This window comes from Doryrhamphus excisus, chromosome 18 (genome assembly GCF_030265055.1).
Source record: "Doryrhamphus excisus isolate RoL2022-K1 chromosome 18, RoL_Dexc_1.0, whole genome shotgun sequence".
In the NCBI taxonomy this organism is placed as follows: Eukaryota; Metazoa; Chordata; class Actinopteri; order Syngnathiformes; family Syngnathidae; genus Doryrhamphus; species Doryrhamphus excisus.
In genome coordinates this window covers 7,649,349-7,673,322 of record NC_080483.1, presented here as the reverse complement: position 1 = coordinate 7,673,322, position 23,974 = coordinate 7,649,349, and the positions used below count along the sequence as shown (strand labels likewise).

Genomic DNA, 23,974 nt, shown 5'->3' with positions numbered 1-23,974 from the left:
CATGCGCTAATCCCGCACTGGCACAGTAAATCTTTCCAAATAATTCCTCCTTTGGAGCGGACGGACAGTGTGGCAGCAGACGCGGCGGCAGGAATGTACAGGAAGACATGGGACTGATGAGACATAATTGAATAAACATGTGAGAACATAGCAGAGCGACTCAATCAAGGGATTCCCCATCACTGCAGAACAGACCCCTGGGATCAAGCGCTAACATGGAGGAATGGTGCGACATTTGAGACGGCGCTAAACGACCAAGAGGGAAAGATGAGCGCGCATTAAAGCAGTGTACGGTTCAGCTCTCCACGGGTCCATTTAATGTTGGTGTTAGCTTGCGGCGCATCGCACGAGCTGGCATAAGTTACGCTCATCCGGGTCACGGCACCAATCTGGCCCTAATACATAAATAAATACGAAATAACACATATGAGTATAGGAGGAGGCTATTCCACATCGCTACTGAACAATGGGGGCACACTGCTTTTGTTTTATCCACTTGTCTTTCTTCAGTTTCTTCAAATTCCATTATATGGACAAAAAAAATACTATTATATGTGTACAGAGGCTAACGCCGCATTAGAAACGTTAACCAAGCTTCATCTGTTTCTGAAATTATGTATTGCATCAATAAATTGAGTTTTTTTTTATTTAATTAACAGACATTTTATTTACTGTCACAAAAGTACATACTCTATGCTGGTATAAAAAAACGGAGTCTCAAAAATGTAAACTGATTTCATTGGGCCCTAAATATAGTCGACATAATAACAAAAATAATCAATTTAAGACACAAATAAAACTTGTGTTTTGTGTGTGTTGCTGTAAACGTGTTTCGTTTTTAGGGGAGCTGGGTGGGTGGTGGACAGGAAGTGACATCAATGTTTCAGAATCGAGTTTTAGCTTTGTTACGGCTACAACAGTCGCCCATGTTAGGGATTATTGTGGCTGTTGTGAGATCTTTGAAACCTGCAATAAAAGCCTGTTGTTCCAGCAATCAAGACTGTTGCTGGTTTGTCTCACCGACCAGTACAGAAACATTACTGACACCTAGTGACCAGTGTTGAATACAACATATCATGTAACGTATATTTTTCATTAATATCATAAACACACAATTTCCCATGGAATTGTGGTATTTTCTGTTTCCTCAACTGATCACTTATAGTTTGTTTACTTATGTTGACCATGTTCTCAGGTTCTAATGCTGACAATAGAAACGGTACCATAACACAATGTGGTTGCTACCAAAACAGCAATTCGCTGCAACAATCTAACAAACTTCTGACAATGGAAACATGAAAAAACAGCATGAACTGTTCGTCTTGGTGGGAACTTGGCACGCCCTCCGCCCAACTTCTCCAACTCTGTCAACCACATCATCACCCCACCTCTGTCATCATCCCCGTCTTTCTTCCTCCCCTCCTCCCGCTGGTTCTGACGCCTGAGCTGAGCCCCTCTGAAACATCCTGGTAATGAAGAGCGGTGCCAGTCCTCTTCACTGTTGTCTCGCTCATCTCACAGCGCTGATGCAAAAGACCCACCCCGCTACTCCACTCTTCCACTACAAGTATGCCCGTCTCTCTTGTTCCAAGCCCCCCGCCTTCCTTTTTTTTTTCTTCATTTTTTGCGGCCGTGGTCCTTTTGTGTACAGTGTGCTATGCTCACTGTGGCAGCAATGTGCCAAAAAAAGCCACACAAACACACATGTATGTGCACACACACATATATATATGTAGATATATATACGCCATCACAGACTACACAGCTGGGCCCCAGCTGCACACAAAGACTGGGGTTTGGAAATCAATGAAGGAGAAAGAAGAAAAGGGGAAAGGAGTTTAAATAAATTGGCACTTGAAAAAAGAAAAAAAGGAGGGAGCGAGGCAGCTCTTTTAAAAAAAAAAAAAGACGAATCAGCTCGACAACATGGCAAGGCTCTTCGACGGACAACACAAAGGATCTAAATGTGGAACGCAACCCCTTCATCTGCTTCAAAGGAAAGGAAAAGATGCACACAGACTTTGGACATGATGGCGCGTTACCTTTAACTTGCAATGAAAACTTTACAGCAACAGTGAGGAACGCTCTGATGTTCTCCACCGAGGCAGTTTGCATGCCCATATCGTGATATATCAGGATATATACTTTATGCACTAGAAAAATTACACAGAATGTAATATAAATGGTTTTTTAATGGACTTATTCAAACCTTTGTTACTCAAAACTTTTAGTTTCTGTTTTTTTCCCTTGTTTTTGTTTAATTGTGTCCTTTGAAACATCTCACATAGGTTTATACCTATATTTTATTCCTCAACATGCAACAATGTTAGATACTTAGTTCACATTTTGTAGCTAGATCAACAAGTTACACGTATTTCAAGAAAAAAACAGCTTTGTGTTATAGGTGACAATGTATATTATTATTATTATGATGAACTTTTATCCACTGCTCATTTTCTCAATTTTGACTTTTTGATTTACATTTTTTTCTCAACTTTATTCTTTATTCTATATTACTCCTACACTATAACAATTAACATTTTTTTTTCTTTATTTCTCATGTACATAAGATTCATTTTAAACACACTTAAAGGGCATTTAGCATAGGTACGCATTAATGTTGACCTTAATTCAGTATATTGAAGAAAACAAGTGCCAAAATGTGGATCCAAGACAGTGTTTGTTGCTTTTTCAGGCTTTTGATTCACTGATATAAGGAAGATCAACTTTTAGAAAAATCTAGCAGAGGACTGCTTTCATGGGGGTAAGGTTCCGAGACCACCAATAATGAAAGTCTATTATTAACACACAGTGCACTCCCCATTCCTATGTAAATCTTCCTGGTTGACGTTCCCCTCCAATTTCAGATCAACATTTGCAATGAAAGTTGTCATTCATTTATTCCCTCATTTATTGTGGTTAATTGGTTCCAGGCACGACCGTGGTAAGTGAATTTCCATAAAGTAGGATTACTTATGCTTTTTAACATTATTAGAGCCCTCAAGTCATGTAATAGTTACCTTAACATTCATGTTACCCAATATAGTAGACATAATAAAAGCCATTTGATAAATAAGACTTGTGCTTGTGTGTTGTTATAAATGTGTTCCCGAGGGGAGCAGTGTAAGTGGCGGACTGGAAGTGACATGCAGTGTTTCGTGTTGAGTTTCAACTTGCTGAGGGTTATGGAAGCAACATTAGCTTGTGTTTTTATTAGGGATTTTTGAATTATTAATGACTGTTGTGAGCTCATTCGAACCTGCAATAAAAGCCTGTTGTTCCGGCAATCAAGTCTGACACCGAACATTACAGTAACATTACTTACATCTAGTGACCAGTGTACATACGTATTCAAATTGTAATACTATACGTATTACAATTTGAATGCGTCTTCCAAATGCCTTATATTAGTATTTTAGTTAATTGAGCCATTTTATGATAAATGCTTACTTTAGGCAGAAATATGCAATATTTGCTTAAATATGCATATTTTTTGAATTAATATTCAACCACAACAACATGACTTATTAATATATTTTTTGTTAATGCTATAGAGAGAAGCCATGAAATTTGAACGGCCAAGTGACGACGGATGACTGCATTACATTCGAATCCCCTCAAGAACCCTCACTTTTACATTTCACAGCAACGGTGCATTCAAGGACCATTGAAAAAAGTACAAAATCTCAAGATAGTATGTATATTTTACTTGTATTATCACGTATTTATAAATTATCACAGGCTTAGGGTGAATGAAATGTGGTTTCTGGAGAAAAACAGCCTATTTTTGCAGGAAAATTGAAAAAAAAAATAATCCAGGGTTAGGGTTCAGGTTACTAATCTCAATCCCAACCCTTGACCAAGATGCATCGCGAACGTGCAGCTGTGTCTTTGTCTCATCCCTCTCCAAAGTCTTCATTTCATTTGTTTGTTTTTTTTTTACTTAATTGTACACAAACAGCAACAAAAATATTTAGAAGACGCCTTCAGAGCTTCCCCTACAAGTGCAAAATTCAACATTTACATATTCATGCATAGTTCTGAACCATGACTAGCGCTAACATAAAGTGTCATGGCTGGTCAGCCAACACTACAGACCACTGAAGGAGGTCATTTGGGGTCACTCCTGCAGTGACGGAGATGTAATTATTACTTTTGCAAGCTAATGGACCATCAAAACTAAACATTATCATTGCTAACACTCACAAACCTGTCCTTATTTAAAGCGTGGAGGAGGAGGAAAAGATCATTTGATAGTTATATTGACATCTGGCAGCATTATCGCTGTTATGAAGCCATATTATCGTGACTCATGAAATAACTTGTAAGTGATGGTTTGGATGTGGAGCTACAAAAAGTCATCATTTCTGACTGGAGCGAGGGCGACCGCTGTCTGTGGGCCAAAACACAAAAGAGTGCTAATTTCCCCAGGTTTGCTTGATACTGCTGAACACTGACAGTTTTACTGCAGACTGCACAATCGATCGGCGCCTCAGAGAAAGCAAAGATTGGTTTTCTCTTCTCGTCTGGTTTGGAAAGAATCCCTTTCGGATCGCTGTCTCCAGACTAGGACCTGCCAGAATCCTGTTTTCTTCTTTTTTACATATATATACTGTATGTATCAAGGATCTTTAACACACAACTATGCGCATTCCGAATCAAACAAGCACTTTTAAAATGCATAAAAACTTCCTATTATATCGAACAGCCTGACTAACGCTGCATGTTTCATACATTAAGTATACATTAAGTACATTAAGTTCTTTTTGTTGATCTGCCAACTGAATGCAGTCGGTCAACAAACTGCAACATGGCGGTCAAAGGTGGCATCGTGTGTATGCGTGTGTGTGTGTCATTGCTCACACTCGGGTGACACCCTGGCAGTGAAACGAGGAGACGCTTAAATAAACTGTGAGCGTAGGAGTAAACAGCCGTGGCGGTTTGTGGCGGTTACATGTCGCTAACATCAGGGACAAACAAGCACATGCCATGCTTTGCACAGGCACCTTTACACACACACAGTGTGTGTGTGTGTGTGTGTGTGTGTGTCTTCTAAGTCATGGTGACAAAAGAAACACATTTTAGTTTGGGTCTGGAGCTTTTATGCTATGATTTTAGCTTCTTTAGGCACATTAAAGGAAGTTATAAACGGAGTGGACGACTTAGCTGCAACCAGTAGGGGTGCTGTTGGTTCAGTCTCAAGGACCGAACCACAAAAAATATTCTCATCAATATATAACTCGGTGATTAATCGATTATCCAATTCATTGACAGACTATTTTGGTATTCAATGAATGATTTTAATTTCCTTATTCATCCATGACAGCATATATTACCTTTGTGTTTGACTTTGGAAAACACTGATTCGTCTTTGCTGATATGCTGCGGACCAAACCATTTGCTGTTCATATTGAGCCAAACACCAAAGCGATGGGCCTTAGTGATTCCTCAATTAAGAAAATAACCGTTAGTTGCAGCCCTAATATATAATAGGGGTGTAATGGTACATGTTGTCGTAATCTGATTTTTTGACAAAAGAGGCATACAGAGTTCCCACATGGGACACATTAAATGAGGGACAGGAAGTGTAACTATAACACAGTGCAACTAAGGCTTTGGCTAGCGGGAGTCGTGTGATAACGCCAAGGAGACCTTCCAAACCTTCCATCATTACAACTTCCTGTTTGAGAACACCTGATCTTCCCGATGAAATAGTGTTCGATAAAGATCGAGAACAAAGCTACAATGTGGAACTATTAATACTACACTTCAATCGATCCGATCCACTTTAAAAATATAAATTAATATAAAATCCTCCCCAAAAAAATCCTTCCATCCTCTAGTTGACAGTATAGAAGAGCAACAAAGCAAAGCAAAAAGAGTTTTCAGATTGTTATCCAATTATCCGCGCTATTAATATCTTGTCATTGCTCGTGACCACCATAACCGATTTAAGCATCAGAAGCATGATGTTGCAAACAGTCTCCACATGACTTCTGTAGTTTACTGTAAGAGAACGGAGAAAACAAAAACGTTTTCGGTTTAAAATTGAACATACATGTAATTATTGATTCATTGTAATGATTTAAAGTAGATGACTGGACATGAAAGTAGTGTCGTAATATACTGTAGCTGTTAGCTAAAGCAGGGGTCTCCAAACTGAGGGCCACTCCTATTTTAAGCCCCTTTAGTTACGTATTTACGGTTCAGCATTAGTACCCTTCTATATTTGCCAATGTATTATTCTCTTTGTTTGAAATCGTAAATAATTTAGTTAATCCTGCCGTTAATTCATGCAATATTTCCTCCACGGAAGATGATTTGACAGATGTGACGTTGTGTAACTTCTATAGTATAATACTAGGCTATGCCCTGAAATTGGTTCTTGTGCACATTGGAACGTAACCCCCATGAATGTGACATCCACTAAAACTACTAGAGACCTTCTATATATTTTCTACTTGGGCTTATCCTCATTCGCAGGTGAGCTGAAGCGAATCCCAGATGACTTAGGGCGAAGCATTCACTCTCGCATTCGCATATATAGCCTTTGCATGTTTTTGGAATGCGGGACGAAGCCACAGTACCCACTTAAGCTCCACACACATGTTCCAGCGGGGACTCAAACCCGACTCTCCTGAGCTGCTAAGCACTGCGCCACCATACAGACTCCCAGGATATTTATAATAGTTTAAAGTGGGCGTTGTGTATTAAGTACACATAGCTATTAGCTAAAGCTGGGGGTTTCCAGCAGTTCACGCTATGCCACAGCTACTTTTGCCCAAAGGAAAAACAACAGGGAGCCAATTGTTGTTGTCAATGATGCATGCACAAATACATTATGATGTTTCTTTTACTTGGAGAAATGTTTAACTTCAAGTGATTCACCAGTCGGCACGTTTAATTGACGGGCAATTTGTGTGATTTGGGATCTCCAATCCCAGAAAACCTTTCACTGTTTGTGCATGTTGTATGTATTTTATACTGGTTTATCAACTTTCCCCATCAATTTGGCATCTGACTGACATGCAGGGATACATTTTTAAAAAGTGAATCTACAATACAACCCATTCAAACTTAACTGTTTACTAGTGCTAACGTGACACTTTAGCAAATGCAAAATTCAAATTTGACCGGGAAGTAAGTCCCGTCATGCTAACTTTAAATGTAGCACATCTGTGTGCTCCATTACACAAGTCAAGTCAATTAAGATAAAAAGCCGTGTAATACTTTCCATAAAATGAATTCTATAAGTGTTGAACATTTTACTGTTTACTAGCACTCACGTGACACTTGAGCAAAATCCGACAATGCAAAATTCCAATTTGACCGGGAAGCAAGTCCTGTCATGCTAACTTTAAATGTAGCACATCTGTGTGCTACATTACACAAGTCAAGTCAATTAAGATAAAAAGCCGTGTAACACTTTCCATAGACTGAATTCTATAATTGTTGAACATTTTATTGAGTTTCGATAAATAATAAAGAAGATATAGAGTTTTGCCTTCTTTTGTCTTAAGTCAATGGTAGGACAATGGGAAGTCATATCTCACAACAAAAGTTACCCTAACTTCCTTAATACTTAATAAATTTAGTAGTTTACAGTTATGTATCACATTAACAGTCTATTTTTTGTATTATCTGATTATATTACACATCTCAATATTTTGAGACATTCCTAATAAATATATATAACGTCAACACAAGCCTTCACCAAGATGGCTGACAGCTAGCTATGAATAGAGCAATTGAGGTCTATCATGAAAGATATGGATAAATGTGTCATAAAAATGCCAAAAAGGTACTTAATGTATGCACTTTGATGAGCCTGTGATGTTGTACTGGTAGCTCACCAGCCACCTGTTGGAGAACATCAGCTTGAAGCAAAGTTGAGAACATAAAGCCATTTAAAGCCGTTGTAGACACTGACTTATATTATAGACATTTTTTTAAAGCTAAACATTCGCGCTCTCCTCCTCCTCACATCCATCACTTCTTCCTACCTCGACTTCTCCTCGGGTTGGCTTGTTTCCTCCTCTTGCCCCGACTTTCCTCTGTCATGGTCACGCCGAGTGGGGAGTCCGTGAAGCGGGGAGAGTTTGTGTGCTTGTCCCGAGTGGCAGCCTTGTGGGACAGGAGGGGAAAAAGACGCCACAGAGGGAAGGAGAGGCGAGAGGGAAGGAGAGAGGGAGGAGAGGGAGAGTGGCAGCCAGCGGGACACCCATGCGACTCCACGAGGAAGGGGAGGGGGGGGGTCGTGGATGTGATGACGTCGCATACTCAGGTTGGAACCCCCAAACACCTTTTCCGTACATTTTGACTCAGATTAGAATTGATGGCGTTTCATTTTTTTAAATTGTAGCAACTTTTTTGTCGCTTCAATAAGGAATTATCCAGTTTGCAAGTTAATAATGACAGCAGCAGGTAGCCCCCCCACGCCACCTTCCACGCTACCGTCCCCCCATTCCATGTGTTGTTTATGGCTTTTTGCAGTGCACGTCGCACCTGCGCGCGAGTACCCTGCAGAGGACCCCGCCGTGCCCCCCATTCAGGCGTGGATGGCTGTAGGAAGTGGTGCATTGAGCCGCCATTGTGTTGCAACCTGGACCCTAATCTGTTTTGCAACTGAAAAAAACATCCGAAGTAAAAAAAAAAAAAAAAAAAAAACTTTGCTCAGGAGGACCCCCACCTTGGCTTTCTTGGGTAGCCCCCCCAACATCTACAGTACATGAGGGGGTTGGATAATGCACTCATGGGTGCATAATGTGTTCCTAGTAAACATTCATGCACAAAAAAAATTACACTGGCCACAACATTAGGTACACATGTTCAACCTTCATTCAATTTATCAATCTAGTGTATTCTTGTCATAAGCATAAAAATATTCATTTATTAATGTTTTTGTTTTTATAATCTTCAAATGTCAGTAGGTCCAAGGACCCAAAAAATGAAAATGTTCTAATTCAGGGTTGTTGTTCCAGGGACCACAAAATGAGATGTGGAAGTCATGGAGGAGTCGTTCAAAACCCGCAAGTTTTTTTTTTTTTTGCTAAATCAAGATTCAAGGGTACTCCATTAACTCGTTCGCTTACTCAGCCCTGCTACCGCTAGCTAAATTACAATCACATGGGGGCTGGACACAAGCTAGAATTTCACCGGTGCTTTGTGAAGACTTGAGTTTTGCTGACTCACGGGATCTCGATGATGCTAGAGTTTGACTGACTCATGTGTGCTCCACAAAGATTTGAGTTTTACTGACTCACCAGTATTCGGCAAAGACTTGAGTTTTACTGACTCACCAGTGTTCAGCAAAGACTCTAGTTGTATTGACTCACAGGTGCACGACAAAGATTAGCGTTTTACTGACTCACCAGTGTTCGGCAAAGACTCAAGTTGTATTGACTCATGGGTGCACGACAAAGATTCGCGTTTTACTGACTCACCAGTGTTCGGCAAAGACTCGAGTTTTACTGACTCACCAGTGTTCAGCAAAGACTCTAGTTGTATTGACTCACAGGTGCACGACAAATATTAACGTTTTACTGACTCACCGGTGTTCGACCATGGCTCAAGTTGTATTGATTCACGGGTGCACGACAAAGATTAGCGTTTTACTGACTCAAAAGTGTTCGACAAAGACCCGAGTTTTACTGACTCACCAGTGTTTGGCAAAGACTCGAGTTGTTTTGACTCACGGGTGCGCGACAAAGATTAGCGTTTTACTGACTCACCAGTGTACGACAAAGACTCAAGTTTTACTGACTCACCAGTGTTCGGCAAAGAATCAAGTTGTATTGACTCACGGGTGCACGACAAAGATTAGCATTTTACTGACTCTCCAATGTTCGACAAAGACTCAAGTTTTACTGACTCACCAGTGTTCGACAAAGACTCGAGTTGTGTTGACTCACGGGTGCTCGACAAAGACTCAAATTTTACTGACTGAGTATTTGGCAAAGACTTAAATTCCACTGACTCACAGGTTCTCCAAGAATGACTAGACTTTTGCGTATACAGCTTGGCCGCTGAATTTGTTGTGCATGTGTGAGTTTCTGCGCCTGCGCTCTGTGATGAGTGAATCGAGTCACCGATTCACTTCATAACTGGAGTCAGTAAAAGGAATTGAGTTTCCCATTTTTATTATGGACGGGGGCTTGCATGAATAAGGCAAAGTCATTCATTCAAATAGAAGTGCTATGTTAACGTGTCACAGATCTTCTATATGAGAGAGATGCGTTGCTGTTACTTTTTATAGGACAAGTGCGCTCTATTGTTTTTAAGGACCTTCTTAAAAACAAAAACGAACCTTGACTGTAACCTCAAGAGAGCTGCTGTTTTTAGGGTGATCTCTTACTAGCATATTAGCAGTGGAAACAGCACAGATTAGCACTGATTGTTCACCTCAATAGATTTCCACATTTTCACCAATTAAGCAAAAAAACGTTTCAAATGAACTGGCGCCTTTATACAGATCTGCACTAAAGTTCTACTCGGTTCTTTTGGCTAATGCTCTACCCTTCCATACACAGATTATTATGGAAATGAGTTAAATCAGGCTAAATTACAAACAAGTGAATAGAAACATAAAATTGGTATCCCTAATGAAGTGTCCAATGAGTATATGATCAATAAAAATCCATGAAAATACTTAATCAGAATCTTTTATTCAACACAATGTTATACCACCATAATGCAATTGAATCCATTTGTTTCTAAATACATTCTAGGAAGAGAAAGCATCCTGGTGACACAGAAGGAGGCGGTTGAGGCAGGCAGGGAGGGGGCAAAAAGGGGTGAAAAAAAGAGGGACAGAAGGGGTCATCTTGGGCCTTTTGTTGGTGGGATGGATGCAGGAGAAGGAGGAGAGAAAGAAGGGAGGCTGAGGGGGGTGTTGGGGGTAATAAACTTTGCGACAGATGAGGGTCACAAAGGTGCAGAGGTGCTGCAGAGGTCCTGGGAGCACGTATGGACGTATATACATGTGGGATGCGTGATGGCCACCCTGCCTTTCAGACCCTATTGTCAGTATAATAGCATGAGAGCCTTGTGACTTAAAGACACCTACCAAACATCCATAACCACGTTTTCCTTACACACACACAGGGAAGCCATTCTTCCCAAGTTATGACATGAATTGTGTCATTTATAAGCAGAATTTGTCCCGCAGGAAGCCAACTGAGTACGCCTCTTGCTTTGTCAAGGTCCTTGTTTTTGTCAGGATCTTTGACTAGCGTTTTTGCAGTCGATCATCAAAAGGAGCAGTGCACTCTTGTCCTATGGAGGACTTTTGACATGCATTTTTGCAGCAGATCCTCAAAAATAGCAGCTTGCGCTTGTCACAAGGAGGATCTTAGACTAGCGTTTTTATATGGAAGATCTTTGACTAGTGTATTTGCAGTAGATCCTGTCATATAGATGATCTCTGACTGGTGTTTGTTCAGGCATTGCTTAAGAACAGTGTACTGCTGCTGATCTCCAAGGAGGCCATTTGAACGCATAAGTTATCGTTTAAATCCTTATTGTGGTTTCAATGTTGTGATCGGTGAGACAACAATGCAAATATACCATCTTGACGTTGTCTCTAAAAAACACACACACACAAATACACACAGACATGCACGAGGAGGAGCACGAAGGAAGCAGTCCCACTGGGGTTTTGTCCCGGTCTGTGGTCTAAGGGTTCAAAGCTTCCAGCCAGGGGAGGGCGAACCTTTAAACAGCATATTAAGCAGGAGTTAATTATATGCCAAGCTAAGTGACAAAAGGGAAAGAAAAGCCTCCTTCTGAATGGCAGGACACAAGAAAAGGGCAGAAAAGTCATTATGCTGCCCACTTCTTTGCATTTGAAAAAGCTTTCTTTCTTATTTTGGCATTTCCATTTGTAACCTCACAGGAGAGAGGAGCGCCGCATCGCGTCGGCGAAGAAGCGTTGACAACTTTCCATTAAGGCTGCTGGTGTTAACGCTAAACTGACACAAACACGCTCATTATCTCTTTTGGGTGGAGAGCAAACTGTTAGCTTTTAGCATTTTTGCTGGAGCTGCTAATAGAGGTCATGGTTTTATTTGCTTGGAACATTTGTACAATTCAACATGCCTGAAAAGAAGTAGGAAGAAGCAGATTTGATTTAATCCTACCCCTTTCTTTTTCCTGTTTAAACCATCTACCTACAGCAGTAGTCATAATAATCATAACACAGGCAACTGTTTCTACTGTAATCCAGCTAAAAATCTAATCTGAAACCCCGACACCACTTCCTGTCCACCCATCCAGAACACATTTATTGCAACACACACGAGCACTAGTTTTATTGACATCTTAAATAGCTTATTTAAGACGTTGTAGCTTTAAAAAGTAGCAACATATAAAACAGGAAGTAAACACATTTAATCATAATTTAAGACGTTTAAATAAGCTCTGCAAAAAATGCTAGTCAAAGATCCTGTATATGACAGCAGCACTATGTTGTTGTTAAGCGACAGCTGCAGAATAGCTAGGATCTATCGCAAAAACACAAATCAGAGGTCATCAAAGGAGAGCAGATCTATGCTCTTTTTAAAGACTTACAGTAAAAATGCTAGTCAAAGATCCTCTATATGATGAGAGTAATCTGATATTTTTGAGGAGCTCCCGCAAAATTAATCATTAATCAGAGCTCCTCAAAAGGACAGCAGCTCTATGCTGTTTTTATGCAATAAGTGCAAAAAAGCTTATCAAAGATCACATATATAATAAAAATGATCTGCTGTTTTGGGGGATCTAAAGTTAAAACGCCAGGCAAAGATCTTCTACATGAAAAGAGCTGCGGTTTTTGAGGCTCTACAGCAAAAACACGAATCAGAGGTCCTCTATAGGACGGCAGCTCTATGCTGTTTTTTATGCAACAACTGCAAAAAAGCTTGTCAAAGATCACATAGTATATCATAAAAATGATATGCTGTTTTGGGGGGAAATGCCAGTCAAAGATCCTCGACATGACAGGAATGAGCTGCGATTTTTGAGGATCTACAGCAAAAACAGGAATCAGAGGTCCTCTTTCGGACGGTAGCGCTATGCTGTTTTTTATGCAACAACTGCAAACAAGCTTGTCAAAGATCACATAGTATATCATAAAAATTATGATTTTGGGGAGAAATGCCAGTCAAAGATCCTCTACATGACAGAAATGAGTTGCGGTTTTTGAGTATCTCGTGCAAAAACACTAGTTAAAGGTTGTATACATGAAAGGAGTGTTGGGTTGTTTTGGAGAATCTACTGCAAAAACACTAGTCAAAGATGTTTAATATAACAGCAGCTCTCTGCTCTTTTTAAAGACTTACAGTAAAAATGCTAGTCAAAGATCCTCTATATGATGGGAGTAATCTGTTATTTTTGAGGAGCTCCTGCAAAAACACTAATCAGAGGTCCTCTATAGGACAGCAGCTCTATGCTGTTTTTATGCAATAACTGCAAAAAAGCTTGTCAAAGATCACATATATAATAAAAATGATCTTCTGTTTTGCGGGATCTAAAGTTAAAACATCAGGCAAAGATCCTCTACATGAAGAGCTGTGGTTTTTAGGATCTTCAGCAAAAACACGAATCAGAGGTCCTCTATAGGACGGCAGCTCTATGCTGTTTTTATGCAACAACGGCAAAAAAGCTTGTCAAAGATCACATAGTATATCATAAAAATGATCTGCTGTTTTGGGGGGAAATGCCAGTCAAAGACAGGAATGAGTTGCGATTTTTGAGTATCTCGTGCAAAAACACTAGTCAAAGATTGTATACATGACAAGAGTGTTGTGTTGTTTGTGTTGTTTTGGAGTATCTCGTGCAAAAACACTAGTCAAAGATGTTTAATATAACAGCAGCTCCTGCTCTTTTTAAAGACTTACAGTAAAAATGCTAGTCAAAGATCCTCTATATGATGAGAGTAATCTGATATTTTTGAGGAGCTCCCGCAAAATTAATCATTAATCAGAGCTCCTCTATAGGACAGCAGCTCTATGCTGTTTTTATGCAATAAGTGCAAAAAAGCTTGTCAAAGATCACATATATAATAAAAATGATCTTCTATTTTGGGGGATCTAAAGTTAAAACGCCAGGCAAAGATCCTCTACATGACAGGAATGAGCAGCAGGTTTTGGAGAATCTGCAAAAACACTAGTCAAAGATTGTATACATGACAAGAGTGTTGTGTTGTTTTGGAGAATCTACTGCAAAAACACTAGTCAAAGATGTTTAATATAACAGCAGCCCTCTTCTCTTTTTAAAGACTTACAGTAAAAATGCTAGTCAAAGATCCTCTATATGATGAAAATAAAAATGATCTGCTGTTTTGGGGGATCTAAAGTTAAAACGCCAGGCAAAGATCCTCTACGTGACAGGAATGAACTGCGGGTTTTGAGGATCTAGTGCAAAAAACACTAGTCAAACATGTTCACTAGGACAGTTTTTTAAAAAGCAACAGTAAAAACGCTAGTCAAAGATCCTCTATATGATGGGAGTAATCTGCTGTTTTTGAGGCTCTACCTCAAAAATACTAGCCAAAGATCCTCAATATGACAAAAACTCTCAGCTGTTTTGAAAGAACGACTACAAAATCCAGAGAAAAAAAAAACACTACAGTAAATCCGTAACAGAATTTGTAAACATTTGTTATGCACAAGCAGATTTTTTTCAACAAAATGTACATTTTTTAAAATATAAAACATGTTAGTGTGGACAGGGCCTTTCTTCACTAATTCGCCCCTCTTGCAAGCTAATTGGCATGGAGCGCTCGGAACAAATGAGTCAACTTTGGCGAGGCTGCCAGGCAGTGGTGGCTGCGTGGAGCGGAGCGCGCCATGCCACAATGCCACAATGCCAATAATAACGCACGCTGGGGTCCCCGCTGCTCTGTAAAAAAAGGGAATCTAAGGTTAGTTGGCTGTTTAAGAATAGAACATCCAGGCACATCAAAACCCAGTAGGCTATTTTGTCACTTGTATAGTTAACTACAGCCGGATGTCTGCAGGCACTCGGATATTTAAGTGTATGGTTTTCTATGTGTTATAATCAGAGTAGTAGGAATTCCTTCATATGAGCTTGTGTTTTTTATCAAAGGCTCTAAAAGTGGACACAAAACCGCAAATCAGAAGACATCACTGTGTGGTCCCTGAATATTCATCACTTCTTTGCAACAAATACCAACTTTCACCCCAGCTACTTCAATCTTTTATCATCAATATGGCTGTGCTCATCTTGGATCATAGTATGCTTTTGTAATATAATGCCTGATAGAAGATCTGTCACTGTTGGACTTCAGGCGAGAGGCGGGGTACACCCTGGACTGGTGGCCAGCCAATCACAGGGCACATATAGACAAACAACCATTCACACTCACATTCATACCTATGGACAATTTTCTCCTTAATTACACTTTTTTGGGCTTGTTGTTCCATTTCTTGTGTTTTTTTTTATTTTCCAAATTTTGCATTTGCATTGTATTTTTCTTGCCATGTTATAACTTTATTACCATATTTTTTATTATTTTATTTTGAAACCTAACCTGACCTTTTTTGAAAAAAGAAGTTATTATTATTATTTATTTATATTTCAACTTAACTGTAATTATTTAGATTTTTTATTTATATTTATGATAATTCATCATAAAAAAATCCCAAAATATTTTATTTCATTATATAATATATAATTATATTTCTTAATTCTTCTAAAAAATTAATTATTTAATTTAATTATTTAATTTAATTTAATTTTTCATTCATTAATTATTAATTAATTTTTTTTTTCCTTGCAATGTTCTGACTTTATTTTAATAATATTTACATTTCATTCTTATAAAATGTATGCAGTTTTTCACATTTTTTATTAAATTTCAGCAGCTTTCTACTGTCTATTTTTATTTATTTTTTCCTTTTCTTGTTTAATTGTATTTTTAGATTGTGCCGTAGGCCAATTAAAAACAGCTGTGGGCCACAAATAGACCCCAGGCCAGTGCTTTGTATAACCCTGCTGGACGATGTCTGTGGCGCCTCCAATAGGTTGTAACGAAGAAAAAGCTGTTCTTATATGCAACTGATGATAGTATGGAAATATCTGTTTGAAACCCAAATTGTAGCACTTTTGCAGCATTAGGTCAATAAAGGTCAATAAAGGTCAATAAAGGTGAATAAAGTATGCATATGATGCCTTGACCGCAGAGATTGAAGTCTTTGTAGGACACTACAATAAAATGTCATTGGAAATATTAAGTGAGGTCCGTCTGTAATTTGTCATCACATCAAAGACGAGTGAAAAGTGAGCGAGTGCTTGAATAGCTGTAGCACTAATCATAGGATACCATCATGTGCTCTCAAATACTCACTACATGACTTCACTTGGCTTTGGGAGCGCTCACTCTCAACATTACTTCTTTCCACTCGTCTTTTTATAGCCGACATGGCCACAATATTCTACAAGCTACAATGTTTTGTTTTCTTCTTAAAGCTGCTGGCCACCATGCACAGAGACACTTGTGGCCACAAAGTCTGTCTTGGCAGGGCTGGCACTCAACTGGTAGTTCGTGGGCCAGATCTGGTCCATAAGTTCAGATTGAAACTAGCATTTATTTGTGCAGCAGGTTCCTAAACATACCGGAGAACTCTTGCATCATCCTTGCATAGATGATCTTCGACATGCTTTTCTTTCAGACAGCAGAGCGCTCCTGTCATACAGAAGATCTTTGACAAGCGTTTATTTTGACAAGTATGTCCTCAAAAACAGCAGTGCACGCTACTCATATAGATGATCTTTGTCTAGCAATATTGTCCTCAAAAACAGCAGTGCACACCAATTATATAGATGATCTTTGATTTTGTCCTCAAAAACAGAAGCGCACTCCTTTCATATAAATGATCTTTGACAGTTCATCTTTAAAAACAGCAGTGCACTCCTGTTGAATTGAGGATCTGCGACTACCGTTTTTTTGAGTAGATCCTCAAAAACAGCAGCTCGCTCCTGTCATACAGATGATCTTTGACTACCATTTTTGCATTTGTTTTTTTTTTTAACAGCGCCATTCTCCTGCCATATAGAGGATCTTTGATTACTGTTTTCCAGAAGTAAAAAAAAACCCAGCAGATTGTGCTTGTCATGTTGAGGATCTTTGACTAACCTTTTTGCAGTAGATCCTCAAGAACAGCAGATCGACTAGAGTTTTTGTGTAGATACTCAAAAACAGCAGATCACTCCTGTCATACAGATGATCTTTGACTACCATATTTGCAGTAGTATTTTTTAACAGCACCATTCTCCTGCCATAGAGAGGATCTTTGATTACTGTTTTCCAGGAGTTAAAAAACCCAGCAGATTGCGCTTGTCATGTTGAGGAACATTTTTTCAGTAGATCATCAAGAACAGCTGATCCACTAGAGTTTTTGTAGTAGTTCTTTAAAAACAGTTGAGGGCTCCTGTCATTTTGAGGATCTTTGACTAACATTTTTGCAGCTTGTCTTTAAAAAAATAGCAGAGCGCTCCTATAAAGGATCCTTGACATGCTTTATCAGTAGGTCCTTAAAAGCAGCAGGGCACTCTTGTTACATAGATGATCTTTGTCTCTTTTTGCAGTGTGTCATTAAAGACATCATTGCACTTTTGTTATATTGAAGATCTATGACTATGTTTTAGTTGGACTTATGTGAAATATATAATGTGAGGATTTTTAATGAACGGTGTTCCATTGCACATTTTTGTTTGACTGAAGATTTGAATTTGTGGAGACGCAAATACGTCAATCTCAGGTGATACTGCCCTCTTCTGGAGCAATGGAGAAAGTGTCAAAACAAACAAAAAAAAAACCCCAAAACAAAACAGAGTTGATCACACATTCGTTGCAAACTGGACATCTTTATTCATACTGGTAAAATATAGCACATTTGTATAAAAATGTAGAAAAAACAGTACACAAAATAAAACACTTGGCTTTTCTCTGTTAATAGTTAATGCTACTCTCTTAGCTTTCGAAAGGTGATGTACTTTTGCCAGCAAAAAAGGCCTGAAAGATGGATGACAGCTCTAAAAAAAAAAAAAAAAAAAGCAGAAAAAACCACACATGCACACGCTGACAAGTTCATGAATTAAAAAAAATTACTGAAAGCAAAGCATCCTCTACATTCTAATGAACAGCACTATTTTGCTCCTGACGCCATCATGGTTTCATGGTTAGTGTTTAGCAACTAAGGTGTCTTTGGTAATTTCATGTCATATGAGGTCCAGCTGCCATGTTTCATAACTTTTAAAACCCAATGGATGTAGAAGGTGTTTTTTTTTCTGTGTTACCTCAATGCACCATGTAGTATGTGAACGCACGTTGTTGGTGTTTGATACAATGCAGGCTCCCTGAGATTCTAGCGTGAACCCTTACAAGATCCTCTTGACATTTTGTGCTATTCACTTACTTTTAAATTTGGTCAAATTTGCCAGAGCATACTCATTTGAAAAATATTTATGAATTATCATCTGTGTTCCTTAAATTAGCCTAAATGGGCAAAGGTACACAAAAACATTGACCGGTGTTCTCGGAATGTAACCTTCATAAACAATGAGGATACACTGTTGACACCACTTGATTTAATACATAAATGCAATGTAAAAAAAATTAATTAATTGATTTAGCTCAACTTTCTAAGTTGCTAACTTTATTTTTTCAAGTTATGTTCAAATAATAATGTTGGCTATTACATGAACTTAATTTATCATGTCATATACACTCAAATTTTATTGTTGGTAAGCTTAAAACAAAATTCAAGTTGCCATGACTTAATAAAATTAGCTTGGTAACATAATATACACACACATACACAATATATATATATATATATATATTGTGTATGTGTGTGTATATTATGTTACCAAGCTAATTTTATATATATATATATATATATATATATATATATATATATATATATATATATATATATATATATATATATATGCTACTTAAAAAGCTGTGTGCATTGTTATTATAATTAAGTAGACAACAAATTAAACTACTTTGAATAAAATGATTAAGTCAGTTGACTTAACATATTTCTTTGAGTTACCAACTTAAAAAACTTGTCCCTATGACAACAATTATAATTATTCAACAATTTTAATTTGTGCAATGCAATATTGTTTGTTGGTTCAAAGCAATTTCAAATGAAGTTGTCATAACTAAGAAAGACTATAATGGAAATTGTTGCGTTGATTTTTTTTTTGTTGAGGCTAAACATTTATTTTTCGAGTGTATACCATCTTTAAAGGACCTTTTACAGATTTAAATGTGTGACTTGTGCAAATATATCAAACGAATATACCTTTAATTTGTCATTGTACATTTCTATCTAACATATGCTGGGCTGTGCATTCTATGCTTTGTAGGTTAACATGCAGCACTGAGCACGTGAGTACAATAGAGTGCACTACTTGCTGTAACCAAAGAGAGGCGCTATTGCTTCAGTTGCTCATCTTGCTGTCAAATCGGGAGGATTTCTCTTCTCAATGCAACACTGGCATGTAAACAAGAGTTTTGAACATTCAAAGTAAAAATCCCCCATCATAAAAAAAAATGCCAATTAGTCATAAATGTATCCTCTATTGTTTATAAAGGTAATGCCCACTCCTGATACTTTTATTGCAATTATCTTGTGTTTGCACAAACAATATGACAATATGTAAAGTTGCTACAAGTCATTTTAACATGAACCTGAGTGTCTGCGTATGTGTACATTGTGTGGAAATACTGATAGGCCATGATACAAAGTACAGGAGATTAACGGTTAGTAGTAGTACCTTTTTTTTCTAACCGGACCGCTTAAAAGAACTTCATTGTATTAACATCGCAAAGCATCACAAGACAAAAGGTTTGTCTTATTTGTCGTATACACAACATATACAGTATAATGTGTATATATAATGTATTATTTACATGTATCCTTCTATTCGCCACTGGAATGCCTCTTTTTTGGGGGGGGGGGGGGGGCAATGTTCACAAACAATCAGGCACCTTTGGTTTTAATGTTTCAAGGCGTTTTTTTTGTGCTGGAATATCGTGTCAGTTCCTCGCCTTTGTAGGAAAAAAATATCCCTGACTAATCCATCCATGCATTTTTTTTTGCTTATCGTTTGCATGTCCTTGTTGCTGGGTCGTTGTGGGAGGGGGCGGGGCAGCAGGTCAAGGAGGAGCCCAGACTTCTCTGTCTGCGGCCACCTCCTTCAGTTCCACCAGGTTTTACCAAGGCGTTGCCTGGTAAAACCCTCCAGGATGTCCTAGGTCTACCCAAGGGGTCTACTCCTGGTTGGGAAGCCTGGAACACCTCAGGAGGAAGGCTTACAGGAGGCATCTGTACTATGTCCCAGTTACCCCCACTGACTCCTGACAATGCCGAGGAGCATAACTCATAATTCCACAAAGTACCTTAGAATGGACCGGCAATATAAAACTCTCGAGACTCCAGAGATATTTCTTGTCGGCCTACGATAAAGTGTTCAGGTACTTATTTTCCCCAGCCAACGAGGTCAACATGGACGTCATGTCACCCACTGCCATGTTGGACAAGCTGACCGATGTCTGCGGAGTTGTGAGACGGGATGACGCCTGGGAGGAAGATCGCGGCTGACCCTGAATGGGATGGTTGAGCGGACTGAACGGCGAGGGCTCGGCATCATCAATAATGGAGGTAAAGTCTATGCGAGCGTTGTCCAGGTCCAGGTTTTCTAAGGCGTTGGGAATGGGGACGGATTCTGAATAGGAAGCCAAGGGGGCAGGCTTTGTGCCAGTTGGTGGGTCTAGAGTGGAGCCCAAGTTGTGTTGCTGAGGGAGACAGGGTCCATTCTGGGTATCCATGTGGATGTGGGCGGAGTAGTAGATGTTGTTATTAGAAGGGGAGAACATTTCATGTTGTGGTTGCTGGACTGGAGGCAGCCGGACCCCTCTTCTGGGGCTGGAATTGGAATGGGCAGGGCTAAGCTGCTGTGGACTTCCCATGTACCCGCCTCCTACTTGTGACATACTGTTCTGGCGACTGAGGGGTTTCCGTCCTTGAGGGGGTCTGGGGACAACCACTTCCTGACCATAGCAGGAATCTTGGAGCCCCATCATCTGCTGTTCTTTTGGTGTAGCTGAATTGGGTCCTCGACTGGGGGCCGGTGGGCTCATGACCATGTTCTGTTTGGGGTAGGCAGCGTATTGCTGGTTGGGGTAAAGATTCTGGTTTTGGTGCTGAGGACTGTGTTGCATCATGGCTGCCTGGCCAGTCATGTCCGAAATTGAAGGTGCTTTTATTCTACTCTGCTGCTGTTCTTGTTGTTGCTCCCACATGAGCGCTTGCTGGGACTCCACGTAGTTCCTCACCATCATCTCCTTGACCTGCATCATGGGGGTTTCTGACCTCTGCCCCTCAGCCAGAGCAGTACCAGCACAACCCAAACTCAGTCCTCCACCACTGGAAAAGGAGTTTTGGTTCTGTCCTTGAAAGTCGCAGCTGGAGTTCCTCATCATAGCCCGGCCCGTCTGTTGGGGGTAACCCTGCTGGAGAAGGAGTCGTTGTTGTTGTAGTTTCGCACTCTGACATGCATCCCCGCCCCCCATGCCGGGGTGGAACTGTTGCTCGGGTTTGATTGTGAGTTTATGGGTCCCCTCGTAAAGACCTGTTTGATTACTGAAGTGGACTTGCTGAGGTTGCATGCTAGGATCTGAGTACTGCTGGAGAGAATTTTGGACCTGATTGTGGCCATCGTTCCACTGGGCGGCCCCGCCCCCTTGTTCTAAGGGTGGGTAATGGTGGCCCGAGGGGCTGAGCTGGCAGTTGCTCATGCCGTATTCAGCCTGCTGAAGAAGCGTATTATTCCTGTCCGGGTGAACAGATCTTGGATTCACACCAACCCTGGAGGCGACATCCCCTCCTTGGGTCTGGTAGTGCCCCTTCATGTAATTTTGGTCTGGACCGCCCACAGCGTCATGGCTTAAAGAGAGCTGATTTGAAAGAGGTCCTCCCACTCCTCCATGAATCTGCTGCTGGTATCCCATGAACCCCCCCTCCCCAGGTGGGATCATCATGGACTGGTTTCTGGCATCTAAAGGGGGCAGCTGAGGCTCCATACCCATGGCCTCCATCATTACATTTTCTGTAATGCTGGGTGGTCGAGGGGAATAAATGTGGCGAGACACGCTAGCGGTGCGGTGGTCCTGATGTTGCAGAGCATTTCTTCGCCCCATCATGGATACGTTATTGAGACTGTTGAAACGTTTTGGGGGGGCTTGTGGATCCATTGCCGATCGCACCGGATCGCTGGCTCTCCTGTTGTTGTTGCCAGGAGCTTGGTGCGGGTAGATGACACCAGTGCCGTACTCCGTGTTGGCACTATGCCGACGTGGACCGCTTTGCTGAATGAAAGGAGGAAGCGGTTGCCCCTGGTAGTCGCTCATGATACCTCCTCTTCTCCCTGGAGTGAGTGGCTGCTCCATGCCAGGTAAGGGAGTAGGCGGAGGACCACCAGTCGCTGCAGCATACTTGGCCTTTAGACTGTACTGCTGGGCGGGTGTTAGAGTAGAAAGACCTGGCAACGCTCCTCCTCCACTTCCCGGACAGGGACCTCCTCGCCGACTGGTCTCAGGAGAAAGGGGATCACCTGCGCTCTGATCTTGGGCCAAAAGGTGTCCCCCTCCGCTTGCTGCTCCACCCAACTGGGAAACATCACTGGAACGCCGACTGGACAAGTAGGGGGACACCATAGAGGAACGACGGCTGACTGTGTAAGCGGAGCTAAGGCTGCTGGTCCCACTTCCTCTTCTGTCACTCGCATTGGCGGTAACTGAAGTCCCGCCTCCCATGTCGTGGTTGGATAGCTCCATAACACGGCGATTTGATAGGAGTGAAGAAGATGCACACATTCCCATCGTATCAGCTGAACCTAAAAGCAGACATATTGGAAAACAGGTCAGAAATAGGAAGCTTGAACATAATCAAGTTGATTATCCCAAAACGTACACGGGAGTGCGGGAAGCTTGTTGGGAAGACAACGGCTGGGGGGATTCGGCCTTCGGATTTGCTTCAGCTTGTCAATTTTCAGGTTCTCCAGTCTCTTCAGGGCCTGAGCCGACATCCCCATCGTTCCCCCCGCGCTTCCTAGCCCTTCGCCTCCACCTGCTGCGGGTGCGACTCCATCCTCCAGAGCTGTGAGATCTTCCAGGCTGCCGGCCGCGTTCAGGTTCATCTCCACCCCACTGTCATTGTTGTTGGTGCTGCCCAGTGGGGAGCGTTCGCTGCTGCAGGACGACTGACCGCCAGGGCTTGGCTGGGATTTCTGAAATGAATCAAGTTCTTGTTTAGACTGGTTTTAGCCAAAATCTTCTCTAATCATAGTTGGGGTGTTATTTACCTCAACATAAAATTTCATTCTGCCATGAAAGCCATTTCTCACCAGAGCAATATCAGGAGCCATAAGTTTGCAGTCCTCTCGGTGCTTCTCCTCTTTCTCCAGCAGTAATTCAGTACCGGTTCCTCCGGGGGTCAAAGCTGAGCCTGACAGCCGTGGGCCTGTGTCCCCTCTATGCTTCTTAGTAATGTGGGCCTCAGGTCCATGCACAGTCTTCACGTGCTTCCGTAGCGAGCTTGGGTCAGTGTAGCGCTTGGTGCAACCGGGGATCTTGCAGACATACGGTTTCTGTAAAGCGGTAAATTGTTAAGGTCAACAGTTTATGGAAGTCTAGCATGGAATTTGGTTATTTTTGGGATGCTACCTCATTGGAATGGGTTCGGTTCTGGTGCTTGGCCCGGTCCGAAGCGTTGGAAAAGGCTTTGTTGCAGCCCTCATGTTCACACACGTATGGTTTCTCTCCAGTATGAGAGCGTAGGTGGGTCTTCAGGTTCTCCAGACGAGAGTACGCCTTATTGCAGCCTTCAAACTGAAATTCCGGATGGAGATATGAGTTTATGCGTTTATCAAAAGCAGGTACTACATAATGTAATGC

General features: G+C 40.8%; 2 protein-coding genes across 4 annotated transcripts in view; both read right to left on the bottom strand.

Moving 5' to 3' along the window:
* LOC131105867 (zinc finger E-box-binding homeobox 2-like) overlaps positions 1-8,124 on the bottom strand; it is a 39,796-nt gene extending 31,672 nt beyond the window's left edge. The window contains exon 1 of the mRNA XM_058054293.1: positions 8,004-8,124. Coding sequence (XP_057910276.1) covers positions 8,004-8,061 — 58 coding nt within the window. The 5' untranslated portion in view covers positions 8,062-8,124. The remainder of the gene's footprint in view (positions 1-8,003) is intronic.
* Positions 8,125-18,989: 10,865 nt separating this feature from the next.
* Positions 18,990-23,974, bottom strand: part of gli1 (GLI family zinc finger 1) — a 57,654-nt gene continuing 52,669 nt past the window's right edge. For all 3 annotated transcript variants that reach the window (XM_058054941.1, XM_058054943.1, XM_058054942.1), the window contains exons 10-13: positions 23,744-23,908; positions 23,425-23,667; positions 22,992-23,307; positions 18,990-22,914 (exon numbers count right to left, since the gene is read on the bottom strand). In XM_058054941.1, the coding sequence (XP_057910924.1) occupies positions 20,477-22,914; positions 22,992-23,307; positions 23,425-23,667; positions 23,744-23,908 (3,162 nt within the window). In that variant the 3' untranslated portion in view covers positions 18,990-20,476. The remainder of the gene's footprint in view (positions 22,915-22,991; positions 23,308-23,424; positions 23,668-23,743; positions 23,909-23,974) is intronic.